This window comes from Gossypium hirsutum, chromosome D08, assembly GCF_007990345.1.
Source record: "Gossypium hirsutum isolate 1008001.06 chromosome D08, Gossypium_hirsutum_v2.1, whole genome shotgun sequence".
Classification (NCBI taxonomy): domain Eukaryota; kingdom Viridiplantae; phylum Streptophyta; class Magnoliopsida; order Malvales; family Malvaceae; genus Gossypium; species Gossypium hirsutum.
Genome location: NC_053444.1, coordinates 65,329,563 through 65,348,548, shown reverse-complemented (window position 1 = coordinate 65,348,548; position 18,986 = coordinate 65,329,563). Strand labels below are relative to the sequence as shown.

Below are 18,986 nucleotides of genomic sequence, written 5' to 3'. Positions count from 1 at the left end.
CGTAAGTGAATACTATTGCTTTCTGGATCCATTAAATTGAATATTGATAGTGCACGCAACCCGTTTTCGGGTTTAGCCTCCTTGGCAGGAGTGGCAAAAGATGAACATGGTAGATGGTTGTGTGAGATTGGAGGAATATCGGTAGATGTAGTATTGAGCAAGCGGAGCTGTGACAATTTATGATGGCCTCCAATTGGTGTAGGATGATAAATGAGACAAAATTATTGTTGAAATTGATTGTGCTCTAGCTATCAAAGGCATTCATGGCAAATTCAGAAGGCAATTAAATTGAGACTTGATTTTAAGAATTCAAGAGCTGTGCAAACGCGAATGGAGAGTGGATTTTAAATAGATACTAAGGGAGGTGAACTTTACAGCTCACATTTTTGCTGGATCGATGACGGGATTCCCTAATGATCCCCAAATTTTCCACGAAGCTCCTACAATGATTGCTAACCAGTTATGGATAGATGGCCAATTTTTGTTTTCTAATCCTGTTGCTAATTTATAATTGATACTCTTTCATCACTTTCTACCAAAAAAAAAATATAATAATTATTTTTTTAATAAATATCACCTTAAAATAAAATTTTATATTCGATTCAATATATTTTTTATGTATTCATAAACACTACATTAGATTTGTATAGATTTTGGATCAACTATATTAATTGACTGTCTCTATTATGTTGTTAACAAATATTACTATTTTCTGGTTCAGATCTTTCAAATAATTCCCACAAGAAATCCAAACTCGTTTTTCTAATTCTTTGATAAAAAGCCGATAAAAATTTCTTTTTCAATTATCCCTAAAACTGAATATTTCATTCAATAATTGTTTTTGATTCAATCGGTAGAAATTAATAGAAAAAGTAAATCCCTTATAATAAGTCAATCCGGTGAGTTGTTTTATCCATCCCTAACCGGGGTCAGGTTTTCTCTTGCAATCCCTGAGGGATGCAATGGCAATGGTAACATGAACTACCGTATTGATTAGTCAAATCTTCCCAGCAGTTGACATTAGCTCCTTACTGCATAATTCACCTTGTTTTCAAACATTTAAAACCCACAAATTATTGTACAGTTTGGTCAAATTCTAAGACAATACATTCTTCAGTTTTTAACTCTTCTTTTTATGCATGTGTTGACTACTTCTCACCATTTAACTGAGGTTTACAGGAGCTTATGCCCCCACATATCCGCTTTTGCAGATGCTCCAAGCTAGCCACTCGCTGCATAGAAGGTGTCCGACCGATTTTGTTTCCTGATACTGATGATACTTCTGACTTCGGTCGTATATTTTCGACTGAAGATATATCCGCAAGCGCGTTATTGGTTCTCAGGTCATGTGTAGATATAGGTTTGTTTGCAGCAGCCTGATATAAGGGATGCTTTGGGCCGTCTTGTACGGAAACAGCAGCTTCGGTAGATGTATCGGAGGGACTTCCATCGAATGATGACATCCCCGCTGTCGATATTTCGGGTGAGGTATGGAATACAGGGCTCAAACCGGTTATTCTTTTGACGGAATCTTCAGCCATTTTCACCTAGAGAATATTAAGTACAGATAACGGTTACACCAAGCAGCTATCTAAAGTTCCAGTTTTATCATCATATTAAACACTGATAACTTGAATCAGCTTTTAAGCCAAAATTTCAACCGGTTTGAACGTTGCGAGATCCAAATAGGCTCCCTATGCAGCAAGAAACTCAACTTTAAGACCAATAAATCGAAAGACTCATTTACCTTTGCTCTCAGTGTTTCAACATCAGCTTTCAGAACTCTATTGTCGACGGCTGATTCATTGTACTTTTGGCTAATGTCAGTAAGACGCTTCAATAAGGTTGCATTTTCGACTCTTAGTTGAGAAACCTGCATATTAAATAATGGATTAGGATTTCTATAGCTTGAAGGGGGTGTGGAAAGACGAAGACGAAAAGGACACTGAAAAACAAAAGGCACCTGTGTCTCGAGTTCGGTCAAATGAGCCTGCTTTCTTCTTCTAGAGCGCCTAGCGGACTCTCTATTGGAAAGCATCCTAAATCACCCCACCATATGGATCAATCAGTGAAAATAGAACTCAACAAAAAATGTGTTTTGAATGTCAAATGCGAACAATCATCATTCAATGTGAACCTATCAACAATCTACAAAAAGGGTACGCAAAGGTTACCTCCTTACACGTTTTGCATCAGCTGGATCCATGTTCTCCATTGTTTCGTTCTCTCCTTCTACTTCATCATCTTCCGACATCTCTCTCGATGATCCACTTGTGCTTGGCCTCACCTGAGCTCCAATCTTCTTTTGTCCATTAACCACTGAAGGAAATCCCGACAGTGCATTACCGTCCTTATCACCAGCCCCTATATACACAATCAAACACGAATATAAAGCACATCGCCACAACAAAAAACAGTACGAAGAAGAGCTGTAAGTAAGAAATTTTAGTGATGAACCGATAATTTTAAACCTTTAGATGTAGCTATGGATACCGATTGGGGAGTATCGGATGCCTGTGATCCGCTGTCAGCTCTAACAGCCGAATCTTGCGGCTTTACAAAAGATGCCTGTTTGAAATGCATATAAACACACTAAGTCATAAGTTTCAAGAGAGAAAGGGATTTAGATATACTTTTAACCATGGATAAAGTAACAAATATCCGGACATGGCTACCAAGATACGATCTTAGAAATTAAACATACTGGTATTTAACACAAACTCGTGACCAACACTCACACCCAGATGTGAATAATATAGCATAAGAATTTTTACTCCTTTAAAGGAAAAAAAAATCATTAAAAAGCAACCAAACCAAGTTTATTCCAAAACCCAAATACAAGGGAGAAAGAACATGAATATCCACTATCCCATAAAAAAAATAAAACAAAAAAATACTATTAATAGCATGAATAAGCTTTTCATGATTTATGTTAAGCTTATTCGAGGGAATATTGGTGTATGCCTAATAAAGATATTATTTTTTGTAATATTTTAATAGTTTTAGACAACCATATTCATATTCATAGCATGTACACATGTAAAAGATATGGATATTTATATATATATATAATACGAAGATAATACTGATCTCCAGCTAACCAAAATATTTAGTAAATCATGTTAAACCTTTCCATTACCCAGAAAGTCTAACATTAATAATAACAATAATGATGATTTTCTCGGAATATTAGACCAAAGCTAGACAACCCTAAAACACCATAAAAATTCTCAAAGTTTCAGTTTTTAGAACCTATCCAGAATTTTCAAATTATTAAAAGAAAAAAGTCTACTTTTTCATTACCCAGATGCAAAAAAAAATGTAATAAAAAGTAAGTCAAAAATCAGATATCCTCAATGGCCTTTAACTTTTTCTCACCAACCAAACATAACCAGAGAAGAAACAAAAATCCTATATTTTTCAAAAACAAGAAAAACCATCAGAGATCCAAACTTTTCCTTCCTCACCGTTTATTCACCCCCTCCCAACTTTTCTAATCATCCAAACACACAAATGACAAAAAAAAACATTAGATAAATAAAGAGAGAACAAGACTTACCCTTGACATGGCAACAGCAGCACAAGCCAAGTTAAGCTTGTTCTTAAGAAAAGCTTGGTATTCATCTGAATCTACCAGAACATTGTTATTACCATTACTCTCTAAACACCCATTGTTAAACGACGCCGTTCCATTCTTCTTCTTTAGATCCCCCTCAGTCACTCCTTCATCTTCACCTTCCTTATCAACTTCCTCTCTAATAAACTGCTGAAAAGCCCATTCGGAAGCACTACGGTTCATTTTAGAACCGGACTTGTTATCGTCATCAGCGGAAGCGGAGTTGGTGGTGGCGGAGGAGGAGGAGGACGGCCAGAAGTGGTCGGAGATTTCTTCGACGGAGAAAACTCTATCCATTATGTGTGTGTGTTTTGGCGTTGGGGGTTTCGCTTTCGTCGTTTTATTTATGTTGCTGATTCAGATTCGAGTCATAAAGATTGGGATTTACAATTTTCTCTTTTATTTATTAATTTAATTTTATTATTTTTGGTAACATTGACTGTGGGCCCATCGAAATTTACTATATGGATAAGGTGAGAATAAATTTAGGTCCTCCCGTTTGTAGAATTCTTTTGGTGCAACCATTAAATGCTCATTTATATCTGATTTCATGGATTAATTGGTTAATAATTCAGTTAAAAAAAAGATGAAAACATTTTCCTTTTATAAAGGAATTTGTTCTATTTTAAAAATATTTTTTATATATAAAATAAATAATAATAATATTTGAACATGTCTCTTTAATATTTTATATTTTATATTTATACTTTATCATTCAACCAAAACTTCGATTATTATTTATTTAATTTTATAAATATATATGTTAAACAATAATTTTGCTTTTCATCTACAATATGGATACATCATAATTTAGAGTATATAGAGACAGAGAAAGAGAGATTATACGAAATTGAATGAGTTGGTGTCACTCATGAATTCGGTATTAATTTTATTGTAAAATTATCAAAAATTCATTTTTAGAATCATAAGATTTAAACCCAATATACCATATTTTTACTATCTCAATTTTACCATTTTATTCTTAAAATGAAAAATTTTCTATTTAGGCCCTTAAATTAGTAATGATAAAATTTTGATTTAATCTTCTAAAAATTATAAAGATATAAACTATTAAAATGATGAAATTACGTTTTTACTATAATAAAAGAATACAACTTAATTTCGACCCAAAAAAATTTCAAACATGTATATATTTATTTTGTTTCGTAGGCTTTTAATTTTTTTTATATTGCGCAAATTGCTTTAGTTTTTCAAATTTTAATATTATTCAATATGTCAAAAAATTGACAATTTAAATTACATGTTTTGAATTAATAAATAAACAAATTATTATTTTATATATTAAAAAAAAAGGTTGTTTGGTTCCACAATACAAGGAAAGTGAATAAAAAAAGAATGTTTGCAATGCAAGGAAAGAATAGGATTTGAAAAACACTACTATTGGATAGGAAGGAAGGAATAGGCCTCCTGGCTCCTTGAGATGCGGCGTTTATTATTTTCTTTTGTGGATAAATACTGTTTTGGGCCCACAATTTGGTGGGGCCCATTTATCCACCTAAAGCTCAAACACGCCCCCTCTCAAAAAAAAAAACATCTTTTTCTTTTTAATCTGTTTGTTTAATGCTTTTTATCTAAGGGTGAGTTTGGATGGGCAGTGCGTTTATCTGCGATTAGTGTAAAAACAGCGATAGCGGTGAGATTAGATACTGTAGTGATACTGTAGCGTGAGAAAAAAAGTAAGCTAAACGCACTGCACCGCACCCAATCGCCGATCCAAACCCACCCTAATTCTTCTATAACTAAATTTGTTTAATCTTTGCCAATTAAGTTTTAGTTCGATTGGCATGGGTATTATTGTCAATGTAAGAGGATGTGGGTTTGAGTGCGTTGAACCACATGATCTTCTTATTTATGGGTTGGGGAGGGAAACAAAAATTGAAACATTAAATTTAAAGGGATCAATTTTCATTTATTTTATTGATTAGCACGAATCTAAAATTCTTTTAGAGGGATCAAAATTGAATTATAAATTTTTGAGATGTCAAATATAGATTTTATCATGTATTATTTTATGATTTTGTGATATTTTAAGGATTAAATAGAATATTTTTTTTTATTTTTAATTTATAATTTAATCATTTATAAAAAATTATAATTACAATTTTTTTTTTTAATTTTGAAAGGTCAGAACTTGCCTGCCCTATTGTATCCACTCCTGAACTATAATCTATAAACTCATTAATATTCAAAAATTTAAATCTCTAAAGTTAACTTGACTCGTGAATAGGGGTGAATCCAAAAACTATTTTTTGGGTAGAAATTAAATTATATATTTTTATGATAATAAAAATTTAATTCCACCATTTTAATAGTTTATATATCTTTATAATTTTTAAAGGATTAATTTTTTTTATATTGTTAGGGAGACTAAAATGCAATACTAATTTAAAATTTTATTATAAAATATTTAAATAAAAAATTTTCTATTTCGGAAAACCGGATCCCTGCCAGCCCCTTGATACACGCCTTGAACATATTTATATTTTTAAAAAGATTTTAGTAAAATATATTATTTGGAAAACAAAACAAACATGTTGGGCCTATAAAGGTATGTTAGTGGGTGTTGGTGTTTACCATTAAAAAAAAGATGGAAAATGTGGTAAAGCTTTAATTGAAAGATTTCCCTTTGCAATTTTGAAGGGGCAACCAACCCTTTTTTTTTTTGCAATGAATGGTTATATTGCTCCAAGTACTTTTTGGTCCTTATCATTCTTCAACTTTTAATTCCAATCATTTTAGCTTCCAATCAATACATATATATATGATTAAAGTTTTAATAATCATTTAATTTTTGAATATCTCAAATATATAAAAAAAAGAAGTCTAATAATTAATATTTATAATGATTTAAAAATAAAATCGATGGCATGTATCAATTAAACTGAAAATAGATGATTTATTCAATTTGATTAATCCATTAACATCAATCATATTTCGAATCAATAAAAAAATAATTTAACCGTTAAAATATTATCTGGACCAAATTTAGTTTTTCTATTGAAACCCAGTTCATTAAATCAAGACTAAACTCTCAAAATAGTCATTTTTATTTCTTCATGTTATATTTTAGTCACTAAGCATTAATTACCATTTACAGTGTAAACTGACGTGCTACGTCAAATCATCATTTCAAATAAAAATTTTAAATTAAGTTATACAATTAATCCCTAAAATTTTTTTTATTTTGAGCAATTTTTTTTCTTTTTACTAATATTACTCTTGTCACACGACCAAGAGTACTAATGTTTAATGTTTGGATATAGTGTGATGAACTCTTATTTTTTAAAATAGAATAAAAAATAATTCGGTCATAATAGTGCTACTTATGCCAGTTTATGCCCTTTTTGTTAAGGCTATTTTATAATTAAACAAACCATGATTACCCTTGAGCTTATCTGTTAAACAATAATTAATCATTTTAGTTATCAGAATTGACTTGTCTCCAACTCAATATAAGGTCATGTTTATCTCTTATGTTACTCCAACTCTTCCTATTCAGACATAAATATAAGAATCTGATTTTTCAATATATATATACAGTAACGGTACTTATAACATACCCTAAACTCTAAATCCTAAATCCTGATAACATACAATCCATTAATATAGTACTTTCCGAGCATAACTATAACCCTAAGAGCTAAGAGTACAATCGACACGGATATGTTATCTTTATACTGAGTAAGTTTCGAACACGAATGTCAAACATGGGTGCTTTAAGAAAAATAAAGCCAGCGGAATATTTAGCATGAGATTTGGGGCTTCAAGAAATCATAAAATTAACAACCAAGCACAATATGAGCTACAACTAGAACAAAGAATGGGCTTCAATGGGAATATAAAAGAACAGTCAGCTTCTTCTGGGATTTTGGCACCCAATAAGTACAAGAAACACAAGAGGTAAATAAACACTTAAACAACAAGATAACTCGAGCTGCACGAGAGGAAAAGATCAATCACAGCGAAAGTACAGTCATGATGGTGTATGATGATATGCCAGAGCATTTGGAGATACATTGATTGTGCTATTACTATAATGGGGATTTGAGTAAGCATACCGGTGGGACATCATCATTAACGCCTTCCTGATGCAACTGATTCAGCAGAAAAGAGATACTTCACACGGGAGAGAACGGAATCATGAGCAGGGTCATAAGGATGATCTTTGGAAGGGATTTCCAGAATTGCAGTAACCGGCTTATTGTAGCTATCAACTAGAAACCTTATCATGTTTGCAACCTAATAAAGTGGAACAGGTGTTAACTTGCTGAAATGATGACAGCTTTGGAGTAAACCTGAAAATAGCAATGCATGCCGGAATGATAAAATACTAGCACATATAGTTTAACAAGCCACTATCAAACTTCTTCTCGATTACCGTTTCACCACAGCTAAGCAGGCGACTTTCCATGATTCTAAGAAGCATGGCATTGAGACTACAATAATGAGATCATGCAAGATGAGTTTTAAACCGAAATATGTGGCAATAACTTACATATTGACTGATCAAAATAATTGCAATATCCTCCCTTGTGGTGTAGCCTTTGAATGTATCTTCAATTGCTTTCACTGTTGTTTCTGAGTCAAAATATCAAATTATTAGCTTTAAGAATCAAGGCAGATAGAAGTCATATATTAAAAGCTTTGAACACAAATACGACAATAGGATGAACATTCGCAGCATTGTGAAATATAAATGGTAGGTCCACCATCTAACATTCTTCCTTATGAAACCATACTTTTCCGGAACACTTCAAAGTAAGCATCCTCTGGTTCGAAAATTGCAATTACTGTGAAAAGGATTCACTAATCTGAAAAATTAATAAGCCATAAGGGTAACAACTTGAAGCCCAACGCAATATTCGGCACTCATCCTGGGCATTCCGTTATACTCAAGAATGCATATCAAGCTAAAAAACACCCCTTTGTGTATGAAAAGGGTAAGACAAGTGAATTATACCTGACAACGTAAACTTCATGGAAGCTTTGTGATCAATTCGATTCCACAGAAAACAATTTAACTAGTAGGAGTTTTCTTGGCTTGTGATGATTAATGATCGAAATGTGAATGTTCAACCTATGTTATTCTGACTATTCATTTTCCCTTAAGTGCTCAGGTCAAAATCCTCAGTCCAACACATTCAAATATCGACATAGGATAAGATACTCCAAATATATATATATATAAAAACCCTTATCTAGCATTCAGCATAGACCCCTTCATCATTCATCTTCGACCGTGAAGTACCAAAATCTAACTCCTACTTAGCTCCAGTCAGCTAATAGAGTAATTATAAACATTGCAAGGGATCATAAAAAAACAATTGAGAAAATTCAATAAAATTGTAAAAAAAAACTTTAAACCAAAATTCATACTTGAATCAACGATTAGATAGTTTGTTTTTCTCCTTAAATCCACATTTCCAACTCCAGCCATCAAAAATCCAGTTACTGTATCCTACACCATATATTAAAAAAATAAAAATAAATAACAAAATTATGCTAAAATAATACAAAATTTTGAATTAATTTCCGTTTATGATTTACCTCATCAGCAATCATGGCAATTAGTGCTGAATTGCTTGTCGGAATTTGAGCTCTTCCCGCCATTTCTTGAGGAAAAAAATATCTATTAATCACCGAACGTATTTTTTTAGTGGCTGCCGTTCAATTCTACGAGCTAGATTTGTTAAACAAAGGCCAAAGATTTTTTTTTTCTCAATTTCCTACTGCTCGATTTTTCTGAGAATCCAATATTTCCTAAATAAATCTGGTAATATAAACGATTCATAATAAAGAAAACTTTAAAAAACAAACAAAAGTTTAAAGATCAAACCTTTTTCCGGAGCTTCGTCGGATCCACGAGGAAGACAGAAAACTTAATTTCTTTTATTTGATCGAAACTCTGACACCACTTTTTCTTGGAATTTTTTTGGGCTTAAAACTAAGCCCTAAAATGAATTTTCTTGGGCTTTTTGGTGACAGTCTCATGCTTAAATGACTGTTAAATTTAGATAAATTATTAGGATTAATTGCATCAACGTCCTTAAACTATGATATTAATTGATTCTGAAACTTCAAAATATTCTTATTGAGATATTAAAGTATCAATATCATAGTCTCTGGCTTAGACATTGAATTTCTAGCTCAGATTTGATATTGGGCTTATTTAAAACATGTAGATTAAATTTTAAACACATTTGTATGTACTGTACATAGATAATTTGTATCTATCATGTTAAAAGCCAAAAAATCAAGTTAAAATTTAAAGTAAACTACACCCAAGGCTCTTAAACTGTTAGCAATTTTATGTTTTAGTTATTCAACTTCAAAAAATTACAAAATAGTCACCGAACTATTTGGACATTTTCGTTTAAGTTATTGAACTATTCAAAAGTTTTTATTTAAGACATTGGGCTATTAAGTTTTTTTTTAAGTCCGACTAGCAAGCTTTAAGTGACGATTCAAGGATCGTACACCCATTGTCAAGTAGGACATACCTTAAAGCCAAATCAATCTAACAATTAGTTTCAGAGATTGGAGAAAAAAGCTGTTTGGATTTTATTTCAAAGATTCATGATGTTGAAAATCGTTTAATGATTTTAACAGCTCAGTGACTAAAATGAAAATTTTTTAATAGTTCAATTACTATTCTGTAACTTTTTGAAATTAACTTACTAATAGTTTAATGACATTCAGCGTAGTTTACCCTAAAATTTAAAAGGATTATTTTCCTTTTCTTAACATGTCTCATCCAAGTTGTACATGTAATATTTGTTAGTGTTTAAATTTTGATCAGTGTGTTTTAAATATGTTGAATTTGATTTTAGAACCAACATTTAAATTTTGTTTGATATGAAAGATATAAAATTTGTTAATCAAGTGGTTAATATTCCTAACCACTTTCTTACTTTAGAACTTAACCGTTAGATTGAGAAAACTTTTCTGTCATCCATGCCAAGCTGAATCTTAATACATGAACTCACAATTGGTAAAATACTAATACTTCGAATATATGCCATTTTTTTCCTTTGATTTGGCAAGTCTAACTATTTACTAACACAAATTATAATCACACTTCCATCAAGATTTTATTGAGTTTTTTTTTATAAAAATATATCAAAAATTAATTAATTAGAAAAATAAGATCGGAACAAATTAATTATGAAAATAGGGTGTTTGTTACAATAATTTTTGGTGTTGCTTGACACATTTGTGACACCAATGAACTTAAAAAAAATATTACTAAGGAAAAAAATGAAAAAGTAAAAGTAAAATATTTTTTAATTGATGTTGCTAGTGTGTCAAGCGACACTCCCTTAATTAAATAAAAAAGATATAATTTTAGGGATTAAATGCAAGGAAAAGGCATTAAGGTATTAAATGCAGAGAAAAATGTTTTTTCTGGTGTGAGAACCACAAATCAATATATTATTATTATTTTCACTTTTTCAATATTTTATTTTTCCTATCAAATTTTATTTTTATAAAATTCGCTCAGTGTCACCAGTGTGTCAAGCGGCACTATAATTTTTTTTATTTTTTCAGTTGTTTTTGTCATTTTTTAAAGTTCATCAGTACCACCAATGTGTTAAGCGACACCCAAAATTATTATACCAAATACTCTATTTTCGTAATTAATTTGTTATCCGCCCAATTTTTATAATTAATTAATTTTTAATATTATTTTTATAAAAAGACATTTCTTGTATATGTCCAAAAACAATTGCCTTATTACCGTACAAATATGTACTCTTTTTCTCTATCACACTCTCCCTCACACACAAACATATTAACACATCAAAACATGTAAAAATAAGTATATTATTATTATTATTCAATATTTCTATGTTTTTTGGAAAAATAAGTATTCCCTATTTTTTTGTTTTTTTAATATTTGTGCCTTAAAATTTCAATATTATTATTCTTGTCTTCGGGTAAAAAAAAAACAAACAAAAAAGTCATAATTTCCTAGTAATTTCCTTGGGTCTCAAAGCCAAACAAAGGTTTCACCTTCTGGGAATTTTCCTCCCATCCAACCCATTGCCAACAATTTCTCAGAACTTTATATGTCATGTGCTGATATCATGTTTGTGCTGCAATCATGCTTATACTATTAGTTTGATAGCTTATACTATAATACAAATTATTGATATAAACGCAGTCTTGTCATTTAATATTTTTTATTATATATTTTACCAACATTATTAAAATTGCTAATAAAATATTTAAACTTGAAAAAGAAAGAACCCCATTAAAAAAAGTGGTAAAAAAATATCATAAAATAATAATTAAAAATGGACTATACAACAAAGAGAGATATCCTTGAAAATGAAGCGGGACTAATTGAAGTAATTCTACCCAATCATTGTACGTTCCTTTGAAATTTTTATTTCATTTCATTCGTCATTTTATTACCAAACAATCAGATAACCTAATTTGTGACATCATATTCTTGTATGTCTCACTCTTCGTAAGAAATTTCCTAACTTTATATAATATTAGACATCATAACTCACATGTTTTTATTAGGTTAAGGTGTGAAGTGGGTACGAGTAATTTAATTTTTGTCTATTTCGAAAGTAAGTAACTAAGGACAATTAATTATAGTGTTAATGTCTTTTATCAATTATACATATTTTTTCATTTTGGCCTTACTTCAAAAAATTTAACCTCAATATTTTATACAAATGTTGTGGGATAAATTTGTTAAATTATGACCAAATTGACAGAATGTGTAAACTTTAAGAGCTGAATTTATTATTATACCAATAAAAAATGTCCAATTGATAGGAAACGTTGTTCATTTTTTAAATCGATAGGGGATTAAATTGCTTTGGTTTTTTTGTGAGGGACTAGTTTGTTAAATTTCAAACTTGTGAGGGATTGGAGAGGTTTTTTATTGATAAAATTATAACATTTTGAAAAGTTTCAAAGTGAAAATTCTTAATTAAAAATTATTATATTTTCAAATACTAGTTTATATATAAATTTTAATTTCTTACTTGTTTAATGCATGAATTAATTATATGTATTAATTAAAATACAATTTATTTTTAATTTAATACTAGAAAATTAAAATAATTGATGCCATAGAAAAAAGATGGAAAGTAAGAACATAGAAAAAGTTTTAAAATAATTTTTTCCAATAGTTGTGGGCATTTATATATATATTTAGAATTTTTTAAAATTAAAAATTTAAATATCTAATTATCTTAAATTCAAATTGAATTATAATGATAATTTTTTTAAAAAATCTAATGATAACAAATTTAAATATTAAGATAAATAATATTTATGCTTATGGTAATATTATTTACTTTGATGGTAAAATTTTATACTTAAAAATTTAAATTTTATTTATTTAAAATTATTTAAAAAATAATTGTTCACATGTTATCCACATTAACTTTGATTCTTATAATATATATGATTATGTGTTTCCATTTTCCCATTTTAATTAATTTTCAAAAAATTGTGTAAAACAATTCAAAAGGCTTTTTTTGGATTAGCTCCAATAAGATTAAAAAAATAGAAACTCACGTGGCAGTTAAATAAATTGTATAATAATAAATTTAACTCTTAACTTTTACATATTATATCAATTTAGTTATAATTTTAAAAAAATTAATCCTCAAATTTTACGAATATTCTCAAATTGATCCTAATTATAAAAATTCAAAAAAATATAAAAATAAATAAATATTTTAAATATATATAAATAAAAAAATATATTCAAGAAAATATAATAATAAATATAAGATTTTATCAACGATTGGTGATTGATTACCGAGGACTAACAATGAGATCAGGAATGAGATGGATCCTGTAACATATGCTCAACGTCTTGATTTGATTGACCTGTCTTCTCCCATTATTAGCTCTTCTAAATCCTCAATCGTTAAAACAATCTCCAACATAACCAGCTTCTTCAAGCTCCCATGTCAGACTACAACTATCAAAATTCCCAGCAAAATTATGCATTAGTTTCGTAACCAAATTATGAACATTGTAACCCAGATCTAATGGTTCCACAATTCAATTTTCTAATCAATCGATAATAGCCTAGATTCAGTGAGGTGGAAGGATGCATTTAGAGATGAGTAAAACTCGATTGGATTAGAAAAAATTAAAAAAGTATTTTAAATTTCAAGTGAATCGAATCGAGTTATTCGAGTCAACTCGAATAAGTAATACGAGTTTTGAGTTCGAACCGAGTTGAATTTTACAATTCGAATAACTTAAAATTTTGAATAATAGTCTGGTGTAAATACCCTTTTGTTCCCTGACAATTTTGAAAATGAGCAAATTGGTCCATCTCTCAATAAAAATTACAAAAAAAAATCAAAATAATTTCTAAAAATTCAAATTTTTTAAAAAAAGTATAATAATTTTAAAAAAAATTCTAAATAATATATAAAGACAGTTAAATTTTTTAAAATGTTCTAAAATTATAATTTAGAGGACTTGAATAATATAATTAATTATTCAAGTTTATCATACTAAAGTATTTTAGTTTTTTTTTTTATTTTTCTTTGAAAAAGTTACCAAATATATATAATTTCAAATTTATACACTCTAACATAAAATTAGTTATACTGTAATAATATTTTAATTTGACATGTTTAATTCATTAATTTAACTCAATTTAATTCGACTTAAATTTTATTTCACTTAACTCAATTAAAAAAATCTTAAATCGAATTAAGATGAAAAAATATAATTTATTTACTCGATTAATTCAAAAAATTTTAACTTAATTCGACGAAAGTTGACCCCTACCACATTCACCAATGTCAACAATACTACCAATTACAAGATTCAAGAGGCTGCTAAAGTATAAAATTCCAAAGGAATCAACTTGTAAATTTAAAATTATTATTTTAAAATATTTTTAAAATTATTATTATATTTTTTACAAATAAATTAGAACATGACAAATAAATTTGTTTTGATATTATGGTTAAAATAAAAAACTTTGAAACTTTGTTTTTCAATTCTTATCTTAAATTTGCTAATGTTCTCTGACATCAATTTCTCTCTCCAAATCTTTTCATTTGAATTGGAGATAAAATAGTAAAAAAGAAAAATTAGAGACTAAAAATAACCAGTAAAAAAAACATTAATGGCCTTTGTCTCTCTATTTATAGGAGACCGTCACATGCTTCACAATCCATTCCCCTCATCTCCCGTCTCTGTTTTGCTCCCATTTCTTTCTTCAACTATCTTTTCTCTTCAAAGATTTCAACTCTTTTCTCAGGCAAATATCTCTGCTGGCTTTTCCTTGCTTTCTCCCTCTAAAATACTCTGTTTTTGCTTTGTTTATGAGTTTAATATTATTTGGTTTCTCAATGCTTCTTTTCATTATTTATGGGTGAACTTTTTCCGGGTTGTTTTAAATTCCATGTTTGTTTACCCTTTGCTTCTCATTTTTGGATTCTCTACCTCTATGCTTAGAGGTTGAGGATTTTGTTTTTATGGTGCTTTAGTTACTGCTATTGGTGAACAAAATTTTGGGTTCATAAAGATTTGCTTGTCAAGATTTTCCTTTTTAAATTTTGGTGGATTTAAGTTATCTGTTTCTTTGATTTTTGTTCTGAATTAGGATTTTTTTGGTGAATTATATGGATGATAATGTAAAATTTTTCAGCTAATTTGGATTTACTAGATAAAGTAATATATAGAGAGAGATAGATAGATAGATATATGAAAGCTTGAATTTTTATATTTATTTTGTACTATATAAGTTGTGTAAATTTTCTTTCCTTTACTTCTGGGTTTGTTTGTTTTACTCTTTTAAGATTGTTGTAGCCTTCTCAACTTGTTATTTTCATTTTGATCTTTGTTTTGTAATTTTTTTTTTCATTTCCAAATGGTCATTTCTTGATGTTATGCAGTATTAATTTGGTGTTTTATTCCTTCAAAAGTATAGCATAAATTGTAAATTAATAGATGTTTTCAATTGAGCATATGCAGAATGGGAAGTACCGATGGGACCAGCTATGGTGCTTACACCTATGATGCCCTGGAGAGGGAGCCTTACTGGCCATCCGAGAAACTTCGAATTTCCATCACCGGTGCTGGTGGCTTCATTGCTTCGCACATCGCTCGACGTCTAAAGAGTGAAGGACATTACATCATTGCTTCTGATTGGAAGAAGAATGAGCACATGACAGAAGATATGTTCTGTCACGAATTCCATCTTGTCGATCTTCGAGTGATGGAAAATTGCTTGAAGGTTACCAATGGAGTGGATCATGTTTTCAACCTCGCCGCTGATATGGGTGGCATGGGCTTCATCCAGTCCAACCACTCGGTCATTATGTACAACAACACAATGATAAGTTTCAACATGCTCGAGGCTGCTCGAATCAGTGGAGTTAAGAGGTTTGTTTGGATTGGTACATCGTATCATATGATTGCCTTACATTCATTGCAATTCCACCAAGTTTACAGTTTGTTTAAACTCAATATCTTGGTATGTTTAGGTTTTTTTACGCCTCCAGTGCTTGTATCTATCCTGAATTTAAGCAATTGGAAACTAATGTGAGCTTGAAAGAATCCGATGCCTGGCCTGCTGAGGTTTGTGACTCAAAGTCATTAAATACCATCCGGTAATCTTATGTTCTATTAGTTAATCCAATATAACTACTGATTGTCGTGTTTTAAACCTTGGTTTTAGCCACAAGATGCTTACGGCTTGGAGAAGCTTGCAACGGAGGAGTTGTGCAAGCACTACACCAAAGACTTCGGAATTGAATGTCGCATTGGAAGGTTCCACAACATTTACGGCCCTTTTGGAACTTGGAAAGGTAAACCCTTAGTTTTGATGAGTGCTTATGTATTTTTTTCGATTTTGGAACTTACTAATTTTTTTTCTTCGTTTCCTTGTATCCATGTTAATAGGTGGAAGGGAGAAGGCTCCAGCTGCCTTTTGCAGAAAGGCTATTACTTCCATTGACAAGTTTGAGATGTGGGGAGATGGTCTTCAGACCCGATCTTTCACTTTCATTGATGAATGTGTTGAAGGTGTACTTAGGTAAGTTTTTGGGCAATTTTTGAAGCTCCTGCTGAAACTCATTTTACACAACAAATTTGAAGGGAAAAACCAAAGGGTTTGCTTTTAGTAAATGTTAATCTGCATGGATTTGGCTTATAATATAAACATTGGAGGAATCAAATAGGGCATATTTTCTGGTTTCATAGTTTGCTATGCTAGTTGAGTATGCTATTTGGGAAATTATGATTTTGGTGATTAGAGTTTAAATTGTATACTGTATTTTATGCTTTAGAAGAAAAACTTTTAGATACTTGTTTCGGCATTTACTAGCCGCTTGAGTTCAGTTTTAGATTTGCTAATAGTATGACCTTTCTCTATATTATGCATTCAGATTGACAAAGTCCGATTTCCGTGAGCCTGTGAACATCGGAAGTGATGAGATGGTTAGCATGAACGAGATGGCGGAGATTGTGCTTAGCTTTGAAGATAAAAAGCTTCCAATCCACCATATCCCCGGTCCAGAGGGTGTCCGTGGTCGTAATTCAGACAATACATTGATCAAAGAAAAACTTGGTTGGGCCCCTACAATGAGGTTGAAGGTAACTGAATTATGTTATCCCCACATGATTTTCCCAGTTTAAAAAGATTTTTATGACCTCTGATTTTGGAAAATGGTTTTGCTCCATTTCCGGTAGAGTAAAAAAGTCTGAAGTCATTGCTTTTGGCGGGTTATTACCTAGTTTCATTCAGTTCCTGATTCACTTGTGACACATCTGATTTTACTGTTTTTATAGGATGGGCTGAGAATTACATACTTCTGGATCAAGGAACAGATTGAGAAAGAGAAGGCTCAAGGCATTGATCTATCTGTTTACGGATCATCTAAGGTGGTAGGAACCCAAGCACCGGTCCAGCTCGGGTCACTTCGTGCTGCTGACGGCAAAGAATGAAGTAAACTTGCTTTGGAACCAAGTTTTATTATGATATAGCTATGCTAGTGGCATTGAATCCAAAAAGTATCAACCAATATCAGGTAAGATTATTTATTTTGTCGTATTTAGTTTGTGCACTATGATCTTTGTCCAAGGGGAAGCTTTTATATTTCCACTGTATCCAAAATAGCTTGCTGTTGTAAGTTGATATGCTTAGGCTTTTATAGCCTTTATATAATAAAATTTCTTTCGGCATTTGAGTATTGGATTCATAATGACTTTTGTTTCTCAGTCCTTTATGTGCTTCATTGGGTTATATGATTGTTTATTCGAACTCTTCGATTTTCTAATGCACCCGTATTCAACATCCGTGTCGCGGACCATATCCATACATGTGTATATTAGGTACTTTTTGCCCTTTTGGGTCCCTATCTGTCTGGGACTGAAATTTAGTGATATGATTTGATGGGTCTTAATTCTTAGATGGGGAGAGCTGATATAGCTCTTATTTGCATCATCTATCTGAATCCGCGGTTCAGAAATGGCAGAGGATAATAGCTGAGGTGGCAAAATTGAAAGGGCTAAAAGTTCACAGGGTTTATCTGGTTTACGTGGTAGCATAGCAGCTCCAATGTAAATCTAAAACCTTCTTTGTTCCAAAGTGCTTTTTCATTAAAAAGGCAGAAAATGACAGAATATTCAGCAACTGGCAATAGGTTTCAGCCCCAACATTTGTGCGGGCAAAACATCAAACGGGCATCAACCTCAACCTTTGCTGTCATAGGAAAAAAGATGCAAGCTTGCCAGTGATTTACAAATCAATATGCAATCATTCATCATTCATTCCGATTAGGATGATGGATCTTTTTATAGAATGTCGATGAGACGAATCATTCCGAAAAAGGGTAACATAATGCCTCCATGCAAAGGAACCATTACGAGAGTTTCTTTAGATACTTGGTTATGGTGAAAAATCTTATTTGACTATAAGCACTTCTGATGTGCTGCCGGGTGGTATCACTGATTCGTTGGGCAACTCCCGCATGGATGCATGCTTGCCACTGATTTGTATAACAAAATACAATCATCCACCGTTCATTACGGTTAGAATATTGGTTTTTGCAGTGTTTCGCTGCGACCAATCAATGCTAGGAAACTGAAGGGAAGTATCGAAATGCAATAGATATGACCAATTGACACCACTAGTGGATCATCTAAAGTCAGATCAATCCAAGGCAAAAGATTCCAACATCAGAAGATCTTCATATAAAAGGAAGAAAGAACAGAAAAACCGGATCATAAAAACTTGTTTATGATAATCTTAATGATAAAGTAATTGTTTGCCTTAACTAATCAGTAATAGCAGAGACGTAGTGAGAAAGGGCGTCTGTTGTTTTTTTCCGGTGTATTGGAGTAT

The 18,986-nt window shown here is 31.0% G+C and overlaps 3 protein-coding genes across 4 annotated transcripts; 1 reads left to right on the top strand and 2 right to left on the bottom strand.

Annotated features, from left to right (window-relative positions):
* Positions 1-972: 972 nt before the first annotated feature.
* LOC107899158 (light-inducible protein CPRF2) lies at positions 973-3,999 on the bottom strand. The gene is made up of 6 exons (XM_016824785.2): positions 3,560-3,999; positions 2,472-2,568; positions 2,175-2,364; positions 1,964-2,039; positions 1,748-1,873; positions 973-1,547 (listed from the first exon to the last, which is right to left on the bottom strand). The coding sequence occupies exons 1-6, from the start codon at positions 3,911-3,913 to the stop codon at positions 1,149-1,151; spliced, it is 1,242 nt and encodes a 413-aa protein (XP_016680274.1). The 5' UTR covers positions 3,914-3,999; the 3' UTR covers positions 973-1,148.
* A 3,477-nt stretch (positions 4,000-7,476) lies between these two features.
* LOC107899157 (V-type proton ATPase subunit F) lies at positions 7,477-9,610 on the bottom strand. 2 transcript variants are annotated; one of them, XM_016824783.2, is made up of 5 exons: positions 9,474-9,610; positions 9,185-9,249; positions 9,014-9,095; positions 8,133-8,215; positions 7,477-7,876 (listed from the first exon to the last, which is right to left on the bottom strand). In XM_016824783.2, exons 2-5 carry the CDS (start codon positions 9,245-9,247, stop codon positions 7,712-7,714), a joined length of 393 nt encoding a protein of 130 aa, XP_016680272.1. In that variant the 5' UTR covers positions 9,248-9,249; positions 9,474-9,610; the 3' UTR covers positions 7,477-7,711. The 2 variants fall into 2 exon arrangements, with proteins under 2 accessions (XP_016680272.1, XP_016680271.1); XM_016824782.2 differs by having other exon boundaries at positions 9,185-9,266; positions 9,474-9,607.
* Positions 9,611-14,746: 5,136 nt separating this feature from the next.
* On the top strand, positions 14,747-17,824 carry LOC107899156 (GDP-mannose 3,5-epimerase 1). The gene is made up of 7 exons (XM_016824781.2): positions 14,747-14,897; positions 15,614-16,024; positions 16,126-16,219; positions 16,320-16,449; positions 16,544-16,676; positions 17,029-17,236; positions 17,432-17,824. The coding sequence occupies exons 2-7, from the start codon at positions 15,615-15,617 to the stop codon at positions 17,585-17,587; spliced, it is 1,131 nt and encodes a 376-aa protein (XP_016680270.1). The 5' UTR covers positions 14,747-14,897; position 15,614; the 3' UTR covers positions 17,588-17,824.
* The last annotated feature ends 1,162 nt before the right edge of the window (positions 17,825-18,986 follow it).

Excerpts from the sequence above, each read along its gene's own strand:
- LOC107899156 (XM_016824781.2), top strand. The coding sequence starts at position 15,615 with ATGGGAAGTACCGATGGGACCAGCTATGGTGCTTACACCTATGATGCC. Across the intron at positions 16,220-16,319 it reads CCGATGCCTGGCCTGCTGAG|CCACAAGATGCTTACGGCTT; the intron begins GTTTGTGACTCA and ends CCTTGGTTTTAG. Across the intron at positions 17,237-17,431 it reads CCCCTACAATGAGGTTGAAG|GATGGGCTGAGAATTACATA; the intron begins GTAACTGAATTA and ends CTGTTTTTATAG.
- LOC107899158 (XM_016824785.2), bottom strand. The coding sequence starts at position 3,913 with ATGGATAGAGTTTTCTCCGTCGAAGAAATCTCCGACCACTTCTGGCCG. Across the intron at positions 2,569-3,559 it reads CTGCTGTTGCCATGTCAAGG|GCATCTTTTGTAAAGCCGCA; the intron begins GTAAGTCTTGTT and ends CATTTCAAACAG. Across the intron at positions 2,040-2,174 it reads GATGCAAAACGTGTAAGGAG|GATGCTTTCCAATAGAGAGT; the intron begins GTAACCTTTGCG and ends GGGGTGATTTAG.
- LOC107899157 (XM_016824783.2), bottom strand. The coding sequence starts at position 9,247 with ATGGCGGGAAGAGCTCAAATTCCGACAAGCAATTCAGCACTAATTGCC. Across the intron at positions 9,096-9,184 it reads TTGCCATGATTGCTGATGAG|GATACAGTAACTGGATTTTT; the intron begins GTAAATCATAAA and ends TATATGGTGTAG. Across the intron at positions 8,216-9,013 it reads CTATCTAATCGTTGATTCAA|AAACAACAGTGAAAGCAATT; the intron begins GTATGAATTTTG and ends ATTTTGACTCAG.